Below are 18,400 nucleotides of genomic sequence, written 5' to 3'. Positions count from 1 at the left end.
TTGTGCATACCAGGGAGAGTGAATCCAGGGCCTGGTCTTTGACTGCTGCACTCAAAAGCTGGGCACGTGAATCCTGGCACCCGGGTACAAGTGCCATGCTTCTCCCTGAGGTAAGGACACTTGCTGCCTGTAGACCCTGAAGTTAGGGGAAGGTCAGTTTTAAAGCAGTGATGTGACCAGCTCTGAACACAGGTTGTCCCACACGTAGCACAGCTATCGCCAGTTGGCAACACCACAAGTAGGGATGCAGCACTGGGAGGTAGTGGTCCAAGGTCATCTCGTGGCTGATGTCAAATTTATCTTGATGTGCAGATGGGACTTTCTGGTAGCTGGTTTGGATTATTTGTAGTCAGACAGGCTGAAATGATACACACTGGCAAAAGCCAAGGATTTTCCCATCTCCTTATGTCTTCAGACCCAAACCAGATGGCTCACTGAAGCCAACACAAACTCTTAGTCTGAAGCATAGGAGCAACTAGGTGAGGTCTGACAAATGGTCATGAGTAGAAGTGCAGGACAGGTGATTTGATGTTCCTTTGAGACAAATACCCTGAACCTTGGTCCTGTCCATGTGCAACAGGGAAGTGTGGATGCTTGATGCCAGCAGTGTGCTGTGCAGGTACAGCACAAGCCATGTGAGTTGTAATTGGGTTAGGAAAGACATGATCCATAGTTCAGTGAGGTGGGGTACTACAGGCTGGGCCTTAAAATGCTGCTTAGGCTGTGTTTGGAGTGGAAGCAAGAGTGGAAACAAAGCTGGTTATTTCCATGGTAAAAATATCTTAAGCAGGCAAAACCTTTCTAGCATTCTTCAGAGAAAATAAATAACTCCAGAGCGATAAACAGTCCCACCCTTGTGCCCCAGCAATTTCTTTTTCCTTGGCTGGTTATCTCAATTTCCCCCATACAGCCCTCCATTGCACTGGCTCTCTCTCTGCCTCAAGCGTGTCCAGAAAGTATCTCCCAGACATCCCCTTGCTCCTCCTCTTTTGCAAACATCTCTTCATCTCATGTGAGCAACCTCTACCACCCTATCGCATAGGCAATACGCTGCACTTCATCCCTCACCATCACCTCCTCCTCTCTGTTACAAGATGCTAGTGGCATTTTCAGCCCTAGCAGCACACGCACACTCTTGTAGCTCTGCCTGCTAGCAGAAGCTCTTTCTCTGTCATGCCTGCTCTTGGAAAGGCAGAGCAAACTGTCCCTCACAGGGTATTTATACAGGCTATTGCAAGAAAGTGCCAGGAATGGTAGTGCACTTAACCATGGCTGTGAATGATTTCAGCCTGCAGAGGCCAGTGTGGGCTGGAGACACTGGCCAGCTTTACATTCACAACCAAAGCCGAATTCAGATTCTCTAATTTTTTATCTTTTGGTGGTGGAAGTGAAAAAGGATGGTGTGGCTGAGATGTTCAAACTCCTCCTGGCCAAGCCCAGCAGCATCACTCCAGATGCTGGACGCTCCTGTTTGAAGCCACATGTCAGTGCACATTCACCCAAAAGATTTCCCGGTGGACGTGCAGGCAGGATGAGGGAGGCCACCCTGCATCCCACAGCCTGGCCCCATGCAGCATGCAGAAGGGTCTGCTGTCACCACATGTCCGACCCATGTGTGGGAAGATACTGCTGCCCCCAATCATGGCGCTAGCTCAGCTAGCTGAGCTAACCGCTCACCTGTGAGGATGTGTATGAAGCTGAGAGCAAGTAAAGGGCTCCCAGGGAGCAGCCTTCAGTTGGCTAATTCAGCCGGGCAGTCCCTGGACAGGGTGATGCTCAGCCTGCACAGAGCTGCCCATACCATCCCACATTCCAGGAGTGTCATGGATAGCCTTGCTGAGCCTGCTGGCTGCAGGGTGCTCTCATGTTGCCCTCTTGTGGTCCTAGAAAATGTAGGATCATCTCAGTTCCCCTTACTTTCCAGGGCAGAGTCGGAGGAGGGGGACTTCTCTAGAACAGGACAGCCAGCCCAGGAGGCCACGTCACTCACCCTCGCAGGCTGCTGTGGTGCTGGCAGTGCAGCAGCAAAATTGGTCTCAGTTGCAAACTTTTTCCCCTACAAGAGGATTCCTATGAGATACAACCTTGTGGAGGACTCTCTCTCTCTGGGCTGGGATTTGTCCAGCTCATTCTCCTCCCAGCTCTGAATATTTTTGTGTTGAACAGTTTGGTAAAGCTCCACTTGGCCATGGCCGAGCTCTCCACGTGAAAACATGGTTACAAAATGTTTCTGAGGCAGCACTCTCTTAAGCACGCCTCTCAAAGGCTTGCCATGAACTTAGCCCCAGTGTTGCAAGAAGCGTGGGCTAAAAACGGTGTTAAACCTTTGGACGTAACATCTGCAGTGCAGTGGTTTCACGTTCTTTTGAGGCTCCAGCCAAGGCAAAAGCAGTTGACAGGTTTGTGTCAGAAGACACAGTGAACAGTTGATCCTCCCCATCCTCTCTGGGCCACTCATGATTTCATAGACCTCTTCCTCCACCCTATGTCCTTCTTCCAAGCTGAAGAGTCCGAGCCTACACAGTTGTTCACTGTACAGTCTGTTCCCCATACCTCTGAGCATCCTTACTGCCTGCCTCTGAACCTTCTTCCATTCTCTTTTACCCTGTGATGAGGGGACCAGCACTGTATGCAGACACTGGAGAAACATGCAAACAAAGTGAAGCCAGGCCCAGAATAATGAACCAAAACTCTTACAAGCAAAACTGTGAGGATCTTGGGATAAGCAGAAACCCCAGTGGGAAGGGCGGGTGAGACTCTGTGCATGCGATGCATGGTGCTTTCTGTGGCTGGCATGGAGGAGGCAGAAAAAGGGAAAAAACAAATAGCTGAACTCAAAGAAGAGCGAGGCAGCTTTGCTGGGGATGTCAGCAGAGGAGAGTTTGTCATGGCAGTGACCTGAAAGGCTGTAGGAGGGTTTGGGATGATGAAAAAAGCTCAAAACCTGTCTCAGCAGGTAAGAACAGCAGAAGTTTTGGGTCAGAAGACATCATCTAGAGCCCTGTGGCAAGGGCTGGAGTCCGTTCTTCAGCTCCAGCAAACCGCATACAAGCATCCATAGCTGCGGGGAAAAGAGTACCCAGCTCCCTGTGCAGCTTCAGGCCCTCTGCCAAAGGCATCACACCGTACCAGCAGCGCGGGTCCCTGCCTCAGGAGAGCAGACGGGGAGTCGGTGCCCAGCCTGTGCACGTACTAACACGCCTCTGACAGCAGTACATGAGACGTGCTCTGCACACCCCGATCCTTGCTGGTGGCAAGCCAAACTGGGATCTGGGTGGTTGCTATGGAGAAGTGTAGCTAAATGCACAAACAAGTGCCAAACGGTGGTAAGTGCTCTGGGGGCTGAGTGACTCTGAGCTTTACAGCATGTTGCTGAGGGATGGTATCCCTTGGGGCATGGAGGCTTTTTCTGGCCTGCCAGGAAAACCAGTGCAGGACCTACTGTACTTGGTGTGCCCGACCCCTTTGTGATGCACAAACTGGCCCTACCTGATAGGGTTTTCTGCTGGGGAGCCATTTGTTTTTCTCCATCTTGGTGCTCTGGCATGATCTTACGGTGTATCTTAAGCCGCCAAGCCAGCTCCTAGCAGCAAAACTTCACCAGATGGACAGTGTAGACCCACTCGTCAGCTGCTGCCAAAGCTGAAGCCTGCAAGGCAGCGAGAGACTCCCAGGAGAAGGCAAGAGCAGGGAAGGGGAGCCCCGGCACTGCTCGTGTCTGCGAGGCGGCCAAGCTTTGCAGGGGGAAGAAGTCGAAGAGGGTTTGCGGGGCTCCTGGGTGCTCTGCTAGCACCCTACCACGGGTGCATGGTGCGCAGGTGCTGTGCCCAGCCCGGTGGCCACGGGGGTGACTGCGCCCCATGTCCCCGCGCTTGGCACCCCACGCTGGGCAGCGTGCCCCACGTCGGGGTGTCCCCATGGGCCGCCGGGGGGGGCTGCCTCGCAGTCTGGGGCCGAGCGGTGCTGCAAAGGGGGATGTCCCCATGTCACCCGGAGGTCCCGGGCTCCCCAGCCTGCGGGCCAGGCCCCGCCCGCGCAGCAGCTCCGTCCCGTCCCGTCCCGTCCCTGGCCGCGGCCTCCCAGCGGCACGGCTCAGCACGGCACCACGCCGCGCCCGCCAGGCCGGGCCGTGCGGAGGAGGCAGCCGGGCTGCGGGGCGGGCCGCGGGGCCGGGCGGGGCCCTGCGAGGCCGGGCGGGCGGTGGGGGCCGGGCCGGCCGGGGCCCGGGCGGGGCCGGGGGGCGGAGGCGGGAGCGGGACCCGCAGGGCCGGAGCGGCCGCGGCGCCCGGAGCGGGCCGGGAGAAGGTAGGGACCCGCCGGAGCGGCCGGGGGGAGCCGGGCGCTCCCTGCCTGCCGCCGCCCGCCCGCCACCCCCGCCCTGCGCGTCCCCGCGGCCTCCCGGCCTGCGCCTCCGCCGGGCCCCCGGCGCGGCCCGGCCCCCCGCCTCTGCCGCGGCCCCCGCCTCAGCCCGCCGCCTCCCGTCCCGCCCGGCGCCTCCTGCCCTCGCACCCCGGACCGGCACCCTCTCCCCGGCGCCGCCCCGCCGAGGCCGAGGCCGAGGCCGAGGCCCTGCCTGCCCCGGGGGCTGCCCTGGACCGGGGAGCTGCCCCGGGCCGCGCTGGCCGGCCCGGGGGTGGCGGGTGCCCCTGGCTGGGGTGCTGCTAGCTCGGGTGGGTGCTGCTGGCTCGGGTGGGTACTCTCCCCTCGTGCCAGCAGCCGGGCTGCGGCAGCGTGTGGCCCCTCCAGCCCTGCGTGCCCAGCTGGGTGCTCGCCGTGCGCCGCCGGCTCCGGCTCCGTCCCATGGCGCCCACGCTGCCCTGGGAGCACTTCGGGCACCTCGGCAGCGTGGAGCAGCTGTGGGGTACAGCGGGAGCCGCCCGTCTGCTCCCCACATAGCGTCCGGTGGGATGTTGGTCTCTTAAGCCAGGTCTGCGCAGCCAGCGGTAACCCGGGGTGGTCAGCCACCCGGCCTGCATGCAGCTGGTGGTAGCTGGCATTGCCTGGACATCTTGTTGCAGGGGAGCACCTGGCCCTGTAGAAACAGTGCAGGTATATGGGGCCTGGAGTGGTCTGGCACCATGAGCTTGGGGCGGTAGCACTGGTGAAGGGTGGCACGGGTGGTTGCACACAGAGAGCAGAAGCTCCAGGCTGCAGCACTGCGCCTTCCCCCGGTGCTCCTCTGAGAACATCTGCTCTGCTTGCGCCAGCCTGAGAAAAGAAACTCACGAGAGTTCCCTGTTTGTTCTAACTCCAGCAAATCCCAATCCCTCTGTGTCGCTGCCAGCCTGACACTGGTGCCTTGTACTTTAACAGAGATGGACTGGAGGTGCTTCCTCCAGTGGCCTTGCCAGGGGAGGGAGGCTTGGCTCACCCTCAACAGCTTCTGAGAGGTGGCTGCTGCTCATGTGCTGACCCTTTTGCTGATCCTGAGCGGTGACTCAGCTGATCCCGTCCTTGACACAATTTGGCCTGAGTTCAAACACCTCACTGCCACCATTCCTGGCATTTGAAGTACTCCCCCCGTCTCTGTCCTTTCACATCTCGTTCTCCTTGCCATAGTACCTAGGAAGCCTCTAATATCATAAGCATTAACATCTGTTTTGAGGTTTGTCATGTTTCAATAACTTTCAGTTTCTTCTGAGAAGGCTTGCTCCCCCCATGCCTCTGCCATTCTCTCCTTTGCTTCCATTGCAATTCTATCTTTTCCTCTGCAAAAGGCCTGAGAATGTTTGTCGATAGAGAATTTGCTGGTTTGCAGATGCTTTGCCAAATACAGCCTCTGTACCGTGCTACGAGACGTCACCATCATCCCCCTCATCTTGACTCACTCCTCTGGCTGCAAGTCGTTCTGGGCATTGTGTCTAAATGTGTCCTGCTTGTTGGCGAGGTCCTCCATAGCACCGATAATGCCCACACTTCCAAGTTGGCTGCTTCTGCTGTTCTGTTCTTGAAATCCTCTGCTCTGCCAAGGCCAAAGGTTTCAGTTCTCTCTCCAGCTGCTCTGCTTAGGATTAGAAGGACGTTAAAAACTAGTATGAACATACAACAATTTTAGAGAAATGTTAACTTGGCAATAGGACGGGAGGAACTGAGCAGTAGGGGAGAGGAAAGGAGTGACACTCGGAGCCTTGCAGAGCACCGGCTCTGCTAGCTGTCATGGGAAGCGTGGCTGTGTGATGTCTCAGGGTTCTGTGTGCAGTTGAGGTGTCCCTGCAGTGAGTGACTGTTCAGACAGACTTTGTGACGGTGGTGATGTGAGCTTGGGCGGGACACCCTGAGTTGTGCTTACCTTAGCACTCCACTACCTTAACTGATAATTTCCCCTCGACCTCCAGCAAAAGTATTTTTCTGATGACGTTCTAAGGATTGCTCAACCCCACTTATGAGCGACACAGCTTTTACTTTGTCTTGTTTTTAGAACCTTTCTGTTAGGAAATAAAATCTATTGCTTGCTTCTCAGGAGCACGTCAGGGCTCTGAAAGGACGAGGTCCACATGATGCCAGGTATCAGCAGAATCCCTGCTGGGGATTTAGATTCTTTGGAGATAATGAGCAGCGTAGAACAGGAGCAAAGGTGAGCAAAGAGCAGAGCTTCCAAGTCAAACTCAAGTAATTTCTAGATTTCTGGACTCCCTGCCCAGCAACCAAAGCATCGTACTGGGCTTCTGTCCAAAAGCTATCTTGAAAAATATTGTTCAGGGTGCAAATTCAAGTGCTCCAGGGTTAAGGAATGTCCTTGTAGCCCCAGTTGAACCTGTTTTGAATATGTACTCAAGGTGAAACGACTAATTTTGTAATTGTATACTATTTACTCCAGTAGCTCAGTCACAGGTACCGCACAGTGGAAGTGGTGCTGCTCTTGAGGTTTTGTCTGTTCCTTATTCTAAGTTGTATTGTTTTAGCCTGTCTGCAAAAACAGCAAGAGAGACAACCGTGTGCCTTGGGGTGGGAGGAGACAGGTCTCGGTAATAGAGTCTGTAAGGTGCATGCAGCCACTCCATACAGAATTTGGGAAAGTGTTGTCTCCTGAGCTGATGATCTGGCCTTTGCATGCTTCAGTCCCCAGTGCCAGAGATTAAATATCCATCACGGTCTCCTTGCTCACATGTTGTGGCAAGGTGTTCTGCTTTGCATTAAAAATTGATGCTGTGCTCTAGTTTCCAGATGACTTTCATTTGCTTGCTGCCTGGCCCAGCACGAGCTCCTTTTCCTTCCTCCTTCCTTACCCCACGCACATGCCACCAGCCTGCCCACAGCCATGTCCTGCAACGGAGCAGGTGAGAACACTGTGACAACCAGGGCCCAGCTGGAGAGAAGTAGTAGTGGTTTGAATGTCTTGTGTGCTACAGGGCAGAGCTCCAGTGGCAAACACCCCAAACTGTCACACATGTGTGGTGGGAGGCCAGAGCTTGCTTAAGCAGCCCTTGCCCTTGGTGGTCCTGCTTCTGGAGGGCTTGATGATCCAACCCAAAGGTATTCCTTTCAATGATTTTTGGTATATCAGGTCACAGACAAAGCAAAAGAAGCTATTTGTTTTTAAAGTGAGGAGATTCCTCTTCCTCCTGGAAGCCATATGGGGTTAGGAGGTGGAGTGCAGAAGAGATCTCATGTTTCCCACTGTGTGAAGCTCAGCAGGGCGGCTCTTTGGGATCTGCCGAGACAAGTGGCACATCCTGATGAGAGGCTGCAGCAGTCACCGTTTCCCTGGTGGGAGAAGGCTCCGCTCCTCTGCACCATTAGTCGGGTTTTTGCCCAGCTTGCTGCATTGTCCTTTCTGTCGGGATTCATAGGGTCAGCTCTGTGGTTTGCTAGAGCCGCAGTCCCTGCATTGGCACTCTCTCCAGCCAGGGCACAGGCGGCCTGGCTCAACAGGGTATTGTTTATCCCACCCAGGAATGTGCAGGCGAGCAAGGACCTCCAGGAGCTTACAGAGCAACACGTTCTGCTCTGAGCAGGGGGAGTGACTGGGGGTAGCGGCAGCTCTGAAGGCTGGTGTGAGCGGTCAGGGCATGCTCGTGTGCAGGCAGTGTCCTACCCTTGAAGTGCGGATGAGGACTGTGCTGGCTGTGCAGATGCAGTGGGGTAAGGAGGAGGGAAGTCCAGATTTGGAGACCACGGGGAGGAACAGAGGAAAAGGGTAGGAATGCCTCCGCATGTAGTTAGTAAGCTTCTGTTCTTGACACAATGGCATGAGAAGCCAAGTGTCACTCCTGGTTTCTTCCCACTGCATATTAGGTACCAATCCTGCAGCAGTGAGAGCTGCAGCAGATCTCTTGTCGAAGCTAGACCCAGCAGCTGGAGGGTGCACTGAATGGGGCCAAGGGGCATCTCTGTCTCTGGGGGTGGATTGTGTTTTCAGTGAACAGGCATTGAGCTATATATAATGAGTGGAAGGAGGCATGAAAAGACCTAGGTGAAATGCATGGCATTTTTCAATTTTAAAAAAAGATCACTGGCAGTATTTGTTTAATATTTTTAATATTAATTTATTTAATCATTCTGCAACAGACTTGGCTTTTGTGCATTTCTGGGAATCTGACTCCTTCCTGGTCTACCGCTCAGGCAGGCTCTAAGGTTTTTATAGAGATTGAAACATCTGCTGCACAAGAATCCACTTGTCCCTCTTGTGCAAACCAAGTGTGCCTGTGGAAGCCCACACTGCACGTTTTGGTCTGCTTGGTGAAATGTTAGTTTTTCGGTTACAGTGCTGTCATGCTGACCATAGCCAGTTTGAACAGCGCTGCTTCTTGAGTGAGAAGCGGAAAAGTATTATTTAGAGGGAAGCAAGTGGTGATAGCGCCTGTGAAGTTTGGTTTTCCTGCTAAATTTGTGGCACCTATCCATTACTGCTTTTTATCTCATGATCTGATCAGCGCTTTGGGTATACCACCGGATTAGCTGTCTGCAAACCCTTTGGGTCTCTCCTTTTACTGGGGCTAATACTTTTTGTAATCAGCCTAAAATGGTCTCTTCATCTTGCTGCCTTCTCTTTTAAGTGCTTGAAATCCTTGCTTCAGCACCTTTCAGCAAAAACAGGGAAGACAGAACTCCCATTTCTAAAGTACAGAAACTCATCAGAGACTCTTGCTCACCCTTACCATCAAAAAGATGCAAAAAGGGCATTTATATCACCATCTTCAGTAGCTCTGCTTCCATTTATGTGATGGCACTTTGAGCAAGTGCCTGACGATTATTCGTGGTGCTGGTGAGTCCATTATTTGAGACTTCTTACCCTGCCTAATTTCAACTGCAAAAAGAGAAGAGGGATACAAGAAGTTGTCAGAGTCAGCGTGTAAATGCCTTCTCGTGGCTGCTGTGGCTTGATACAGTCTGTGCTGACAGTCTCAAAACAATACTGTAACAGAGTTAATAGCCGTCATTTCATTCTGGTTCCTCCTTTCATCAGCCCACACTGGACCAGACACGCTCCAGAGCTAATGGCGAAATGGGATAGGCAGTCTTCCATGGAGGTAATGTTAATGTGTGCTGAGCGTGCATGCAGGCAGGCTGGGGGGAGTGATTAATGCCCTGGGAATCCACTCTCGGCCTTGCTGCACAATGCTGTTGTGTCAGGCCTGGAGCTTGGCACCAGGCAGGCTGCCGTTGGGCGCCAGGAACACGTTACCTAGTTTGTGCAGGATCAGGCAGCAAGACAGAGACAGCGTGTTCTCGGCGGGGCTAGTTCGCTGCTGCGCTGCAGCTTCATACTTGCACGGTGAGGCTCTCTTTGGATGCGGGTCTGCTGCTAGGCGGGGGCAGGAGTCCTGCAGTTCGCAGTTCTGACCTCCACCAGCGTGAAGTCCCCGTGTTTGCTCAGTTGTGGAGGAGCCCTCCCTCCCTTCCCCTGGCAGGCAGGGATCACCCGTCCCTGAGGTGAGAGGGGATGGTGCTTGTCCAGCCGTCAGGAGCCGTGACTCACTGGGGATGGATCACAGGCGGAGCCCGGCTCTCCCTGCAATCTGCTCTTCCTGCTGGAGCCTCTGTGTGAGCTGTTGCTGAATGTTTGTTTTCACCAGATCTGGGGTGGATCTGGGAGAAGCTCGGGTCCACCGTTAAGCCTGAAGAGCTGGACTCAGTAATACTGTTTCCTGTCTGGAAGGTGCTGGGAGGCTTCCTTCTCCAGGTGGGCGTTTGGAGAAAACGTTGGCAGGCAGCACACCATGGAGTAAGGCAAGGCCAAGGTCCTGGAAAACGTAATATTTTGTGTTCAATTCATGTTACAGAGCAGGCAAACCCCACAAGACTGATTCACTGCTGTCAAATGCAGGGGCATACTGTCTAGACTCAGATGGAGTCAGGGAGGGATCCTGCTCTTCTCAGTACTGCTGAGGGAACATGAGCTTGTTGGGATTCTTTTTTTGGCACTTTCAGAAGTTACTTCATGCTTTCTTACCTCATGGGCTGGCTCTCAGGGAATGCTTTTCACATGAATACGTTAGTGCCCGTGTTTTATTATAACTGCAATTAATATATACATGGTGGAACAATTGCAACCCTGCCTGCCCTTCTTGATCTTCTGTCTCATTGGAAAATCTTGTACATTTTAATGAATGAGTCCCCAGAGCTGCAGGTGAGTTAAGGAAGTGACACGGCTGTTTTCAGGGGCAGGATCTGAGCCTCAGGCAGTGGGAGGGCCGGATCCTCAGCCCCAGTGACTGCAGCAAAGCCAGGGTTTGGGTCAGCAGCGCACATGCTGCAATCCTTGCACTTCTCAGCCCACTCTTATGTTACACCTTTGGCAGAAGAAATGCAAGAAATCACACTGTATTATCATGTGCTCCTGGAGAAACCAACGCGAGGCAGCAGTTATGCCTGTAACATTTTTTTCCTCCTTTGTCCGGTGTGGCTGTGAAGTTTGCATATTCAGAGTATGCCAAGGATTTCTAGGACCTTGAGCTCAGTCGTGCCCTGTGCCGTGAGAGTTGGCAGCCTGTCTGCGGGGTGGAGGGCAGCCCCAGGCGCCTGCAAGGGGCTGCTACTGCTGCGCCTGTTGCTGCTGCTCTCCTGTTCCCATCAGAGCATGCAGCAGCACGTCCCAGCCACCCCACCTCGAACAGCGCAAGGCTCCTTCCTTGTCTTTAGTATTTCCAAGCTAATTGATGGCTCTTCCATCTTTTTCCCAGCTCCACATGGTCTTGTTTTTAATACTGTTACTCCTTCTGCCTCAGTAGGTTCCTGCTACCCTGAATTGCAGCTCTTTGTGCTCCTGATTCACTCCAGTCCATTCATCTCTTTTTGGTGGCAAAGTGCTGTCGGCTGCTGGATATTGGGCTCTTTGTTTGTACAGCCAGCACAACGCTGGTGACAAAGGGACAGCCTGTGCCCCAAGGAGCCCACGTGCTACGGGGAAGACAGTGAAGAGCAATAGGAGTGACAGACGGGACAGCAGAGGTGAGGGTGGCCGGGGGCCGGGGTGCAGCGTGTGGGCTGCAGCGGGGCCACGGCTGGGGGTGGGGAGGGACGTGCTGAGGAAGCTGTTCCTGCCGAGTACAAACCCGCTTTGTTCCCAGGAGGTGAGTCGGACTGGATAAACAGAGCAGTCCCGTCAGCAGAAAGCCTTTCCCTGGCTGGGTCCCCCACTGGCACTCTCACTGGAAGTTGGCTGCACCTCGTCAGCGGGGATGTTTTTCTCCTCCCTCTGTTAGCTTCCCCTCTTCCTGACTCTCCGGGGCTCAGGTGGGCTGTGCGCGGCTGTATGGAGAAATGGGGGCCCAGGGGGGCCCCGTGTGTTCACTGTGGATGGTGGTGTGTGTGTCACCGTGCTCTTTCTGCTGTTAGTTAGGCAGGACGGCTTGACAAGCCATGCTGAGTACGGGACGGGTATCGCAGGCTGGGTGGCACTTGGAGGGTGACTGTCCGCTGTGCACATAGAGGCGCTTTGGGAGGGGAGGAGGTTGGATCCCATTGCAGGGAAGTTGTGTCCAGCCAGACGCAGCAGGGACTCGGCTTGTGATGTGGGAGGAAAGCAGCCTGTGTCAGGGGGGCCGGTGGGGCCTGCTGAAGTCCCCGCATCACAGAGGGCAGGGCTCTGAAAGCACCTTCGAGTGGTGTCGGCAGTGCCGTGCTCTGCCTGTAATTGCAGTGGGACAGGAATATGAAGGGAAGCACTCGCTGGTCTGAGGTGCCGGTGTTGAGGAATGATCTTAGGGCTCCTGGTTGCTTTGGACAGATGCACCTTTAAGTTCCTCTCCTGAGGTATCTGGGAAGAAGGGAAGGAGCGGCTGAAGCTACAGGACTGTTGCTGCCTTGATGTAGTGTATTGCCTTGATGGTGAGGCTGCTTGGAACAAAGCAAAGATGATACAGAAAAGTGTCCTGGCTCAGCCGCCACCTCCAGAGGAAGGGGGAATGCAGGACGTAGCCCTTGATGAGGACATCTTTGCCTGCCTTCAGGTCCCCTCCCAGGGGGAATTTCAGCCTTGGCTCCCAGAGCCTTGGACAGGGTCTGCACCCTCAGCTCAGCTGAGCTTCTGCCAAGGCTCATGGTGAAGCCTCACAGGGGATGGCTGAGCCTGGTACCTAGAAGGTAGAAGGGGCATTTCCAGCCAGGTCTGAGGATGCCCAGGCTGGGTCAGCCCAGGCGGGGGCAGGAAGAGTTCGCCGGTGGGGAAGAGGATGGTGGGGTGAGCTTGCCTGAGTGGACTTCGTGCCTTTCCTTTTGCTGGGCAGAAGGGTGATGCTGCTCCAGCATGCAGTTCCTGTGGCCCTGAGCGGTGGCGTGGGGAGGGGGACGCCTGTGCCCATCCCACCAGAGCATGTGTGGTGGGACCGTGCAAGTGAGTGGTGCTGTCTGTCCACCCAGCCCTGGCAGGCTCAGGGCCCTGCCCTGCATGTCAGGGAAGTGCTGAGCTTCCTCCCCTCCTCATGCTTCCTTCCTGACAGGAATTCACTTCCAATATTCTTGCTGCTTCTCCCCCCGTTGCAGCAAAAACACGTGTCCCCACAGAGGTAGCCAGAGCGGCTGGACAAGGCAGGTTAGACCGTGGGGGCTGTATTGCTGAAGACCCTTGGATCCTGTGGTGTGCTACGTGGCAAGGGGTTTCAGGGAGCTCAGCACAGGACCCCCTCACATTGTTCCTGCCTCTTGTGCTCAGGAAGGGTGTATCTGTGATAATTTCAGGTGTTTCTGGCTGCTAACAAACTTCCTGCTGTCTCAGCCTTAGGCACTGATCCACCTTCAGACCCCGCGCAATGGAGGCTGGCTCCGTGGTACGAGCAGTCTTTGATTTCTGTCCCAGCGTCTCTGAAGAGCTGCCCCTCTTCGTGGGAGATGTCATCGAGGTACTGGCCGTGGTGGACGAGTTCTGGCTCCTCGGCAAGAAGGAAGGTGTCACAGGTAAGAGCTGGAAATGTCTGCACCTGGATCCATAGATGTGCCAGCTAAACGGCCACTCTTTGAGCGCACCTTCCCTTGGCCAGTGCTGTGCAGGACCAGATTTGATTTACTAAATCTTTCGTGGGACTTTGCTTGGGTCCGAGGGTGCAGGTTGCCCACCACTGGTCTCCTGCCAGCTTTGCATCAACTATTCAGACAGCTTGTTTGTTGTTTTTTGAGAGAGATTAGTGGAGGGTCAGTTCTCAAGGAGATGAGAGCTTCACAATACTAGTTGCTCCATCCTCTGTGGTGAGACAGCCCATTTCCTGGCTAGTTTATGCACTGACCCACCGTGGCAGTGGAAGGGGAGAGAGGAAACAGATGCATTGAGAGTGGAAATGTATCCACATCCAAGTGACCTTGTCAGGTCAAGTCAGTGGGAGATGCAGTGACAGAGTCCATGTGTCCCTCCGAGCCCTCTGACTCAGTCCTGCTTCCTCCTTTCCGCTTTAAAGCATATTCCTGCACAAGCTTCCATCAATATCTGGGTGCCTGAAGTAGTGTGCAAGTCTCTAAAACTTTTGGAAGGGTGTGAGAAACTTCTGAAGCAGCAAAATGCTCTTAGTGAAACACTTAAGAGTCTCGTAGTCACTGTTTAAGCAGCTCTTTCTCATCTTAATACTGATGTTGAGAGGATGTATGAGCTCTCAGGGAGATGAAAACCAGGCCACTTCAGAGCATAAGCCTGACTCTCTTCAGCATGGGGGTGGGACTGGAGTTTCATCCTGGCCATGGAGATGGAGCTGCTATTGCAGCAGCAGTCTGGGCTCTGCTAACAGTTGCGAGCTGTCTCCTGGCTAAAACAAAGATGGACGGGAGCAAAGGTGGAGAGGAGGACTTCTCTCCTGTGCAACACTTAGCTGATAAATGGCACTGAATGAATGCATGCCTGATCCTGCTGCTGAAGTCACTGGGCACAGATTACTTCTGCAGAAATCGCCAGTATACTTCACCACAGTTTTGTCTCCCAGCATAACTGATGCACTTGTTCTCAAGAGGATGAAACTATTAAGGAATAATAAACATGTGTGTCATAGCTCAAAGATAAAGAAACCCACTGAAGTCAAACCAAATGGTTTTTAATGACCTTTAACTTAAAACCCCCTTGAATTCCTGCTTTCCCTTGGAACAGCTGTTGTAGTTTTCTGCCCAATTTTCTAAACTAAAGTTGTAGGGACTTGAAAAGTGCTTTTCAATAGAAGCTGTGGAGGTGCTGCAGCCTACCAATAAGAATAATACTGAGTACTCTGTGGGGAATAATTAATGTAGCTCCATGACTTCCTTTGTAACAGCATTAGGTTGTTTCCACGTACAGAGCAGGAAACAGACGTGGAAAAAGAGGTAGAGTTGGTTAAAACTGTGAAGGAAGCCACTGAGGCTGGCAGCCTGTGGGCTGCTGGTCGCACCTTAGGTTAATGACAGGAGATGCCAAACTGCCTAAACCCAATGCAAAGTTCAGGGTGTCTAGGATATGGTGTCTCCAGGTTTTATTGGAGAACGTGGATGCCATATTGGGTCATTAAGACTGAATGCTGGAAGTGCTACTAGCCCATACTCCATCATAGCCCCTTGCCACAAATTATAAAAGGTAGGAATGACATTTTTAGTGGCCTTTGCAGTGGGCTCTGCCATGTGCTCTGCTCCCGGGACTGAAATCAGTAGCTGAGTGATATCTTGTGATGGCCAACAAGTGTGCACTGCCTCGTCTGGCTATGGCCTGTTCAGAATAGGTAGGCATCCAGCAATAGGTGCCATGGTGAAATAGGTGCACAGAGATGATCAAGTGGGGAAGATCCCTGGAGCCTCAGCAGCACTGAGGCTGTGACAGAGCCTGTGACTCACAAACATGGCCATTCCAAGTGTGGTGGCCTGACTTCTGCGCTGAGCCCGTGCAAGGGCCCAGCCTTACAGAGTGAGGAGCACCAGGTGGATATGCCCAGGCAGAAGACACTGGTCTTGTGATCCAGCACTACTGGATCTCTCAGTCCTCATCATGGCTCTGAGCTGGGAAGCAAGCAATGAAAGCAGAGAAAACCTAGTATGTCTGTTCCCAGAAACTCCAGGCCGATGGCACAATCCCAGTAATAAGCACAGCCTGTTGGTTGCCTGGAGTGAGCCGAGGGCGCAAAGCTTTTTGTTCTCTGTTAGCTATTAAGCATTTAAAACCTCAGGAATTCCTGACTGCCAAACTCATTCCTCTTCCACCATGCTATTGAGGCACCCTGGGTAGCTGAGTATTCTCCTTTAGCAAGAGATGAATAGATCTCAAAATCTGGAAGGAGGGTGGAGGGAGTGGTGGTGGGCTACAGGAAAGACTCATTGTTGACAACTGCTTCTTGTTTTAGGGCAGTTTCCTAGCAGCTTTGTGGAACCTGTGGATATTCCCCCTTTGAAGCAGGGAGAAAAACTGTTTGTTTGTACCAGTGACTTCACATCTCAAGAGCCAGGGAGCTTGTCATTGCAGAGAGGTAATCTCCATTCCCTTCCTTTGCTTTGTACCTCATAGCCCTCACCTGTCCTTCCAGAAGCATGAACCTAGTCACAACATCCTGCCTAGAGTGACAGGAGAGAGAGAGGAATTTCCTAATACCTCATGACATGGGTCATGTCAAATCTACCATGGACCTTTGTGCTTCTGCCACTCTGATACCAGTTTCTCATGATCTATCATTACTCTTGAAACTCCAAAAGTTGGAGTCATCTGATCATAGTAAACTTACAGCTGCCTTTTAACTGCCCTCCAATCCCCAAATCTTAGACTTGCATTTTGGAGAGAAATCAAATCAAACCTTTGGTGCACCTCCATGACTTTGCAGCCAAAACTGTGTATCTTAGATATGTGTGTGCAAGAGACTGCTGATGCCTCATGCCTTACCTCCATTTTGTTCTCTTGTGCATCCCCAGCATGCACTACGCTCAGTGCAGAGTGCCAGACCTCACCCACAGCCAGGAGGGACATGGGGAGACGGGAATAAGAGGTGGGAAGCAATCATGAGGGCAGTTTTGTACTGGTGTGTCTCATTCTCTGCAGGAGATCTGGTGATCCTGGGTGGGTCCCTGGCCTCCAGCTGGCTCCAGGGCCGAAGCAGCTGGGGTTCCAAGGGGTTTTTCCCCTCATCATGTGTGCGGGAGCTGTGCCTTTCAGTTCGGAGCCGTCAGCTGTCCCAGAGCGCTCTCCTGGAGGTGCCTGCCTACTCACTGGGCCAAGCCCGGGCCCTGATGGACCTCTCTGCTCAGCTGGAGGAGGAACTGGACTTCAGGGAAGGGGATGTGATCAACATTGTTGGTGTCCCAGAACCTGGCTGGTTTGAAGGTGAGCTCAGAGGCCACAGGGGCATCTTCCCAGAGGGTTTTGTGGAACTGCTTACTCCTCTGCGAACGTCAGGAACCTCAGTGGATCCAGAGCCCACAGGGATTTGTGACACCAATGGGACAGTGGAGATGCCCCACAAGGAGGAGGAGGAGGAGCCAGGGAGCACTTACGGTGTTGCCCTCTATCAGTTCCAAGCCCTGGAGTCCAAGGAACTGGATTTTGATGTGGGTGACAGGATTCGGATCATAGGCATTCTGGAGGATGGCTGGCTGGAGGGGGAGCTGAGGGGGAAACGTGGCATCTTTCCACACAGATTTGTGAGGCTGGAAGTGTCTGAGGCTTGCAGGGAAAAGGCAGGTGCTGGGGATCCCCAAGGTGGAGGCAGCTGTGGAGTGACCATCCATCAAGACTCGGAAAGCACCTGCTCCAAAGCTCTTCCTTTGCCAGGGAAAGATGGCAGGGACAAGGAGGATGGCTCGGCTGCACACCCTGAGCCTGACGCCATTTTGTCTCACAAGGCAGGGATGTCAGAGGGTCCTCTTGGCACTGACTTGAGACAGCATCAGGCCTTTCCCAGCACAGGACACCAAGAGCCATGTCCCAAAGGCACAGCAGACTCCATCCCCTTTGACCACACGAAGACGGTCAATGGCCTTCTCCCCTCTGCTCAGCTGCCTCCCCAAGGGGGCAACAGACCTGGCCAAGCCAATGAGTTGGAGCCTGGGAGGACCGTTTCAGCCTCCCCAGGAAACTCAGAAACTCACACCCTGCCTGAGCATGATGGAGACAGTCCCACTGTACCCTCGCAGGCACCCCACTCCCCCCGAGATCCTTGCAGGAGCCAGACGATTTCTTCTCCCAACAGTTGGGCAGCATCCGAGCCCCAGGAGAGCCAGAGCAGTGGCCAGGACGTGGATGATTGGGTGGATGGTCAACAGGAGAAGTCCAAACCCTGTTCCTCCAGCTTGGGAGCTGCCCAGGTGGGCTTGGACACATGGGCTGGGAGCTGGGGGGAATGCTGCCCGCTCACAGTGCAGGGGGACAGCTGCACAGACCTCGACTCCAAACTGACAGAACAACTGGCACAGTTTGAGAAGAGTCTGTCGAGTACCGGCTCTGAGCAAGACAAGGTCTCCCGCCACTTCTCTATCTTGGACTACAGCTCTGAGAAGGACATTGTCCGTGGGTCTCCTGAGTGTGTCCCCCAAGTCAGGCAGCCAGAGAGGAGGAAGGCCCTGAGGCCACCTCCTCCTCGGCCCAGCAGCCTTGCAACAACCCCTGTGCACACGCTGGGTGGCCAGGTGCCCAAAAGCAGATCTCTGTCCTTCTCGGTCAAGCCCTCCCGGCCTGCGCCCCGGCCTCCTTCAAGCAACCAGCGGAAAAACGTGACCCCTGTGCAGCTTCAGCCCAGCACTCAGGAGCAGCGGGTGGAGGAGGGACGTGAGGACTTGACACAGGCAGGATCAGCTTCCCCCAACTCCATTCTGCTGACAAGGATCAGAGAGGTAGAGCGAGACCTGGAGGCTTATGGCAAGACCCGCGCTGAACTAAGCCTGATGCTGGAGGAGCAGCAGGATGAGCTGGTGAGAGCAGAGACCCTGGAAAACCTTGATTTCTGTGACTCCAACATTGAGAGCCTCAGCGTGGAGCTGCAGGAGCTGAGAGGTGAGTGCAGCAGCATAGGATGGGGGTCCTTCAGGGGGACAGCTGGCC

General features: G+C 54.0%; 1 protein-coding gene across 6 annotated transcripts in view; it reads left to right on the top strand.

Moving 5' to 3' along the window:
* The first annotated feature begins 4,241 nt into the window (after positions 1-4,241).
* Positions 4,242-18,400, top strand: part of LOC115348536 (dynamin binding protein) — a 36,217-nt gene continuing 22,058 nt past the window's right edge. For 2 of the 6 annotated variants that reach the window (XM_030031388.2, XM_030031381.2), the window contains exons 1-5: positions 4,593-11,391; positions 11,511-11,676; positions 13,157-13,335; positions 15,720-15,842; positions 16,406-18,352. In XM_030031388.2, the coding sequence (XP_029887248.1) occupies positions 13,191-13,335; positions 15,720-15,842; positions 16,406-18,352 (2,215 nt within the window). In that variant the 5' untranslated portion in view covers positions 4,593-11,391; positions 11,511-11,676; positions 13,157-13,190. Of the gene's footprint in view, positions 4,306-4,592; positions 11,392-11,510; positions 11,677-13,156; positions 13,336-15,719; positions 15,843-16,405; positions 18,353-18,400 lie in introns of those variants that run through there. The other 4 variants (XM_030031383.1, XM_030031384.1, XM_030031386.1 and 1 more) reach the window with 4 other exon arrangements.

This window comes from Aquila chrysaetos, chromosome 11 (genome assembly GCF_900496995.4).
Source record: "Aquila chrysaetos chrysaetos chromosome 11, bAquChr1.4, whole genome shotgun sequence".
Classification (NCBI taxonomy): Eukaryota; Metazoa; Chordata; class Aves; order Accipitriformes; family Accipitridae; genus Aquila; species Aquila chrysaetos.
Note: the sequence above shows the minus strand (reverse complement) of the source record. Positions and strands in the feature narration are given on the sequence as shown.